This window comes from Solanum dulcamara, chromosome 8, assembly GCF_947179165.1.
Source record: "Solanum dulcamara chromosome 8, daSolDulc1.2, whole genome shotgun sequence".
Classification (NCBI taxonomy): Eukaryota; Viridiplantae; Streptophyta; class Magnoliopsida; order Solanales; family Solanaceae; genus Solanum; species Solanum dulcamara.
In genome coordinates this window covers 16,304,028-16,312,317 of record NC_077244.1, presented here as the reverse complement: position 1 = coordinate 16,312,317, position 8,290 = coordinate 16,304,028, and the positions used below count along the sequence as shown (strand labels likewise).

Genomic DNA, 8,290 nt, shown 5'->3' with positions numbered 1-8,290 from the left:
AAAGAAATTAACCTTTATGTATTTACGAGGGATGACTTAAGGGTGAAGCTAGTAAAATATCTAATGATGAATTTTATGATTTTATAAAACAATGTTGACGATTATAAATAGAAAAAAAAAGTTCAAAATTTATATAAAAAATAAATAATGAAAAACTATATACCTTTTACCAAAAATTTGAAGAACTTTGAATTAAATAAAAAAAATCTCCGTATCAATAAATAAAGTTAATACCAACAACATCAAAGAAAATATATTGCAAACATATGAGTAACATCTTAACAACTAAAATTAATCCTTTCTTTTATTTTATTTTGTGAAGTTATGTTTAATGAAGTGATATAAACACAAAAATATTTATGACTTACTTTAAATCATAAATTTTATAAGTCTTTTTTTTAAAATCTCAGATATCATCAAACACCTCTGCATAATTCTAAAAAAATTACATGATCATATTAAGCTAATATAGCTTGTGGGGCCAAAACCGAGGGTTTAATTCCTCTTCTTTCAAAATTGTGTACTGCACTCTGTTGTTGTCACTACACAATAATCTTATAGTTAGAGTCTTCATATAGTAATGAAATACAAATAAATGGAATTCCACTTACTCTTTTCTCAATATATAATAATATAATATAGTAGTATCTTCCCTAGAAAAAAATGAAATACAAACAAACTACTTTTGTAGAGAGTTGTCTAGATATTTTCCATTTGATTCTTCATGTGCCTAAGGACCCTTTATTCTGGATTGAGATGACCTTTTGCACTTTATAATGAGAAGATATTTTACTATATTAAAATTATCTTGAGACCAATTTATATTATAGTGTAGTGGTAGTATTACTTTATCTTTAATTAAAAATTTTGGATTTGAGTTTTAAATATGGTGAAAATTCTATTTAGAATCGTCACTTCCAAATGAGACTTGCAATGCGCTATTTAAATTTAATGAGCTCCATGAGTTCCAAACTCCAAAAACTAAAAAAAAACTTATCTCAGAAGCGTGGCTTAAAATCCTTCACGCATTTTGTATTCTTGTCTTATTCTACAGCAATAACATATTGTGACTCTTCTCTATTTGACTCTAACAATAGTTCTCGCATCACATTTTCTTCCTTGACTCTATAAATAGCACAACAATATAAATGCACAATTATAAGTATCACTACCAACACTACGAAATTCCTTTATCCTTTTTTCATATATCAATTTAAAAATGGAAGGCACCTCTAACTTCAATCGCCACCGTCAAATCATAGACAAATCAAACTCCCGTAGGGCTAATAATCACTGTGTTCGTGATAACTCTACCGTGGAAACCTTCACGGATTTTACTATGCAGGAAGGTAATTCGGATATGTGGAATAATTTTTCCAATAATTTTAGGCAGGTTCAGTCTATGTTGGATCGAAACAGATCTTTGATTCAACAAGTCAACGAGAATCATCAATCGAGAACGCATGATAGCATGATGCAGAACGTGGACCTGATTCAGGAACTCAACGGCAACATATCAAAGGTTGCCTCTATCTATTCTGATTTTAACACTGATTTCACAACTATGATCCATCAACGGAAGAATGACGTTTGAGAGACGATGTGCAACGCTTCTATATGTTATAAACTTTTTTAATTGCTTCTTTTGAGTCCTTCTAGTCTCATCCACTGATTGGATTTGAAATATCTAAAATAACTAATGCTCAAAAGTATATCATCAATTAATGTCCTCGAACAGTGACTTGTAAATTCACAACATTATCTCAAAATTTCACATGAAATCAAATATTTCATTGGAAATTTAATTAAACTAAAGCATAAAATTGATGCATTTTAATCATATTTTTACAAAAAATAATTTATTAAGTTAACATCAGCAAAAGAATTGGGCGGAAGTGTTAAAATTCAAATCGACTTTAACAAAGTCAAAATTGGCAAGATTAAAAAGTAGGAGGAATTCAACTTAAAATTCAAATCGACTTCAACAAAATCAAAATTGGCAAGATTAAAAAGTTGGAGGTATTCAACTTGGAGAGGTAAATTAAAGATGGAGGAATTTAATTTGGGGAAGTAAATTAAAGATGGAGTAATTCAACTTGGCAAGGTAAACTAAAGATGGAGAATTCAAATTGGTCAAAGTTGGTTGAAAAAAAAATAATCATACCTAGAGCCTTTTATATGAAGGTGTAAGTTAGCTATAAATAGATGCTTATATGCATGTAATTCTATGTGTTTTTAGAAAGAAGAAGCTTATTAGAGAATTAAAGAGGGAAGAATGGAAGTTCTTAAAATTGAGATTTTTTTTTTTATCTGTGTATATAATATTTTATTTCTTATATAATAAAAATATTATTTTGATCCGGTGGATAAAAATACTCAACAGCGAAATATTTGAGAGTTTCACGTCAGATCTTATTAACTTTGCATATTCATTTTGTCGTCTAGAGAAAACATAATCACGCAGATCCCACTAAATTTGATAATTCGAGTTACATTAGAGAAAATAACTCAATTAATTGTTTAGTTTGATTTAATTTGGTAATGAAAACAATCCGATTATAATTGATTTGGTTAGGTTAGATTTTAACTAAATAAAGTCAAATAGAATCAAACCAATCTAACATTACATGTATATAATTTGTATAAATATTTTATGCAATTGATAAATATTTTTTAAATCTTTTCATAATTTTTATTTTTAACATATTATTTCAAGTTTAAACTTAGAATTTTGAATTCTCCAATAAGTTTTTATAGCTCTTAGATGTATGTTAATAACTCAAATTAAGTTCAAATCAAAATTGAATCAATACTAATATAAACAAAAGAAATGACTTAAACTAGAAATGACAATAATGATATAATGACTTATACACTGAAAATATATTGCTTGATTATTTCATGTAGTGTTTAGTTATGTAACTAATAGTTGTAAGTCGTATTTATAGCCCGTTTGACTAAATTTATATTTTCCCAAAAGTGCTTATTTTTTTCTAAACAAATGCTTAATTTTAAAAAGATCAGGTGTTTAGCCAAGCTTTTGAGAGAAAATAAGTTCTTTTAGAGAGTAACAGAAGTTGTTTTTCTGAAGCTAAAAAAATAGTTTTTCTATAAAAGCACTTTTACTACAAAAAAATTACTCTTTTTTCATCGAAATTTTCTAATGAAAATGTTCAGTGGTTATGAATCAATGAGAAAAAGAAAATAGTAGTGTTTTCACACTAAAAATAATAGGAAGCTTCTTAGTATATCAATGAGAATTTATTTCTCACCATGTGTTTTTTTAGTGAGCTAGTTAGTGGAAATGACGTGGAAAAATTATATTTTATAACAAAAATTACTCATAGATCCATGGTGAAAAAAACCTGTATTTCTAGTAGTCTTTTGAGAAAAATACACTTAAAAAAACTACTTTTAAAAAGCTTGGCCAAACCTTAATTGATTCTCAATTTTTTTTAAAACATTTATTGGCCAAATACGTCTTCTCTCTAAAAATACTTTTTTTAAAAAAATCTTTTCAAAATCACATTATGACTTAATAATTAGCAATATTTATTTATGCAGTTTCATTATTTATCTTTTGTTAATATTTTAGTACAATGTCATCACTCGTATTATATTTTTTGATATTTGGTATGGATGAAAATATTTTTTAAATTATTTTTTCATATTTGGTTGGTCAAAATATTTTGAAAAATATATTCTCAAAGAAAACAAGCTCTTGAAAATGAGAAAAATTATTTTCTTGTTGGAAGTAGAAAAAACAGATTTCATAAATTACATTCCAAATTTATTGTCTCCTCCCCATCCACCCAATGCCGTCAACCCACCTCTTCCGTATTCCACCTCCAAATTCTCACTCGCCACCCCATTTCACCATCACAATATTTTTTTCAGATTATATATAAGTTCTACTGTGATAATATTTCTTTATATACTTACTAAACACTAAAATATAACTAAAAGGCCCACTTATTTTAGGGAAACCATTTTTCTTCCTACCAAACACGCATTTCTTTTTCATAATAAGCCTAATATATTTGTTACTGTGATAATATGAATTCCCTAAATTTCAAATTCGTGTGTGTTATCCCTATTAAGCATGTTGTTTGTCACGATCCAAGCCTAGGGCCTAGACGTGACACGACGAATGAGGAACTCGGAGGTACCTCACCCAAGCCTCTTAGCATTCATTTAGCTTTTCATCAATAATAACAATCAATAATAGGCAGAACAAAAGGGGGAAAATGGGACTAAGAGAGAACATCATAAAATAAGAGTCATAATCAACCTTCGATCATCATACATTTATGTCCGAACATACCTCTACTAATAGACTTGGCGGGGGATAAGACATTCCCCTAGCTCACCCTCAAAATAAGTATCAAGAAGAGACATAATAGAAGTCTTAATCGTTTACATAACATAAGCTAGAATAAAAAGGGAGGTTGTTCCCCAAACATGAGAACTCACCATAAGTAACCTTCAAGCTAATCCGAGCTAGCCACGTGGGGGAGAACGAGGAGTAGCACCGGTCTCTAGATGGTAATATCATGTAGGCAAAAGTATGTGTTAGTACTTTGAATGTACTAAGTAGGTAGGCATGCAACATGATAGAAACATTAAGATATTCATAAGGTAAAATACATAAGTGAATGCATGCATAAGAAGTTATCATATGAAAACTTAAAAACATTCATTTTGTGGGAATGTGACCTTAACCGACATTTAAGACCATGCGAGCTATTACATAAAATCTTATGACTCTTGCATCGAGACAGGCCGATGAATCCTGCACCGAGACAGGCAGATAACTCCTACACCGAGATAGGCCGATGACTCCTGCTCCGAGACAAGGGAGGTTACCTTCCCAGGGCACACTCCATTAAATTTTTTCTTCATTCTTTAACTTTAACGTTAAGGGATATTTGTAGATCCACTAGCCTAAAAAGCCTACATGGGATCCTATGTTGGTACATAGTTAATGAGACAAGGGGTTGTTACTGGGATTCTCTTACCGAATTCCACCTCAATGCCTCATTCAGTGTTAAGTCAATCATATGGAATAGTTTAATACTTCAAAATAGTCGTAACATATAGCTTGAGAATTCAAACATCACATTTGGTAGAATAACTCATTAAAACCTTTATTGATTCAAATACGTGAGAATTTTCCTTATCACATAAAGAATCCTTCATTCATATCATTTCATCATTTTTTTCATCTCATAAGACTCCCTTTTGATCAAAGACATAACTTTCATAAACATTCATTTGGAGTCAAAATCTTTCAAGTCAACTCATTGGAAACCTAGTAAAACTAGGTAGGTTCCATTAAATTCATCTTTCAAACATTCTTTTCAATAGAATAATGCATAAACATCATCAATTGACTCAATTTAAAACATACTTCAAATAACCCACCATTCATTTCAAAGACCCATAATAGCTTGAGATAGTAGATTACTTGAAATTCAACAATTCATGCAATTGAGTAGTAATATAAGTTTACTTGAATATAATATAAATAATTTAAACCATAATCTAGCAATTTGAAAAGGATTGAACAAGACCCATTTGAAAATCCATAAACCCAAGATAGGAAATTAGGGCATTCATAAGTAGAAATCCATTTCATGAAATTTGAGTCAATAACTATCATTTCAATCATGCTTTATGCTAGTAAGAAGAAATTAGAAGTACATATAATGAATTAGTACTTTAATTCAAAGGAATTAGTTGGAAAGGGACTTGCGCTACATGGGTGGAAGAACCCACGAATGAAGAAGCCCACATACCTTAGAGTAAAGCTTGAACAAAATTTTGATGCTTGATCTTCAATGAGGAGCCTTGAATACCTTGATTTTGAGAAGAATTTTTTAGGGGATGATTTGGAAGAGAGGGGGTTGAAGTTAGGGTTTTGGGTAGGCAAAAGAATGGAAAAGGACACCAAAATACGTCCAAATCCGTGTATATATGTTCAGGAAATTATCCAAGTGTCCCTTACTTGAAACTAAAAATTTTCACTAAACTTTGAACTATCTGAGAACAGGTTCGTCATGTGGAGGTGTTACCCCATAGTTTCTTTTTTTTTTTCAAAACTAAAATTTGATTCAAGATTGACCAAGTCCGCGATGCGGACTGAGCACACACCCTTCTACTTAAGAGGATATAACGTTTTACTCCGAACTCCAAATAATACAAACTTGGTGGCATTGGGAAGAAGATTCAAGGACCTTTACTTTGATAAGTAATGAGCTACCTAATTCATTATATGATAAGAGATATGGTCATTTGAAGTTGAACCTCATACGGACTCATACGAAAATTTAGCCGATAGACATTCTTTGGACTCGGCTTGGTGTTAGAGATCCCTTATGACCCTAAACCACATCTAACACTCTTTAAATACTTATTAATCGATCCTAACTCATATATATAATTTAAATTCATCGAGTTTGGAAACAAAATCCTCCAAAGCTATTTCCCCCCTATTTCACCTTATAATAACACCTACCAACCTTCAAAACACACAAGATCTTACAATATCTCCCCCTTGGGAAAATTCATCCTCGAATGAGATCCTAATAGCTTAGAACAGACATGGAAAGATGACTAGCAACTTAAGATGAATGAAATAGCACATCAAAATTCATAGAACATGGAATTTTCAAACTTAGCATAAAATATGACTTCTTAAGAAAATCAACTTCATGAACATGCATGCATGTAATGAGACATAGAGAGGTTGGAAAGTGAAAATTTGGAGGATTTGAGCATGAATAGATAAGTACACTAGATCGAAATAGAAGGAAAGAGATAAGGATATCATTTCATCATGTTCATTTCCTCTTTACATGTAGCACTTTCAACTTATTGGGCTCTCCACAATACATTAACAGATGCAATCTCCTTATTTATGAACCTTTTTATTTGACAGTCCAAAATTTCAACTAGAACCTCCTCATAAGTCATGTTCCCTTCAACACTCATACTACCCAAAAGTACCATGGCATTTGGGATAACCAACACATTTCCTCAACATTGATACTTGTAATTCCGGATGAACAAAAGCTAACTCCAATGGCAAATCAAGTTCATAGGCTACCTTACCAATATACTTTAGGATCCTACACCTTTGTAGGAAAATTTTATCCCAAGAGTACTACTCCTCACCGACATATTTAATCAAACCTCAAGACCTAATCAAGAAGCCCCAATGCACAACACACTCACCCACATGCCATCAACACCAAATTCAAGCCAGTTCTATGACTACTCTAATACACTCACTTGAAACCGTTAACGAGAAGTCATCAATAGCCTACTATAATCACTCACTTATCTATAAACATGCATTCAAGCCTACCATTCTAACCACTTTATGGCTCACTTGAAGTCATCATCACTTAAGAATTTTCATTTGTATCTTTGAATATCTACATCTACATTTGCATTAACTCCTACTAACGAACACACCAATATAGTCTTACCTATATATTGCACACAAAAACATCCATCTAGATCTTCCTCTATGTCTATAAACTTAAATGAGGTAAGCATTCCATAATTTATTGCAATACAGAACGACCACTCTCTCTCTATCTATCATGACTCATTTACTATCATTTATATTAGAACACACAAACGACCTTGATAACTAGGTACTTTATCTCCCCCTTATGAAACCACCTCTACCTTCTTTTCCTTCACCAACTTCTTTAACTCAACAAGTGTCGGGTCAAGGTCTTTTTTTGACTTAATATATACCACCAAGGAGGATTCAGACCCATTTTGAACAAACATACCACCATAATCGGTACCACACAACTTCACCCCTAATCTAGCCAACCGGTGAATATCTTATAGCAACTCCCTCTTCCCTTCATCAACATGGGCCAATCTCCTCATTAACACTCTACTAAGTGCATTCACAACCATGTTGGATTTACTCGGATAATAATGCACACTCATGTCCTAATCTTTGAGAAATGACTTGCCCTTTGCAATTGATCAAATAAATCATCTATCCTCAGAATTAGATACTTGCTCTTAATGGTCACCTTGTTTAATTGACGGTGGTCTTTGCAAATTTGAGGTGACCGATCCTTTTTTCTTGCAAATGACATGGGAGAACCTTGTGGTGAAATACTTGGCCTTGTGAATCCCCTCCCTAAACAGTCCTTTAGTTATTTCTTTAACTCCTTTAATTCTGTTGGGCTATTATGTAAGGAGGAAATAGAGATAGGTTGGGTATGGGGGAGAAGATCGATGCCGAAATCAATTTCCC

The 8,290-nt window shown here is 31.7% G+C and overlaps 1 protein-coding gene across 1 annotated transcript; it reads left to right on the top strand.

Annotated features, from left to right (window-relative positions):
• Positions 1–1,219: 1,219 nt before the first annotated feature.
• LOC129899828 (protein EARLY FLOWERING 4-like) lies at positions 1,220–1,594 on the top strand. The gene has a single exon (XM_055974839.1). It carries the CDS (start codon positions 1,220–1,222, stop codon positions 1,592–1,594), a length of 375 nt encoding a protein of 124 aa, XP_055830814.1.
• Positions 1,595–8,290: the final 6,696 nt, after the last annotated feature.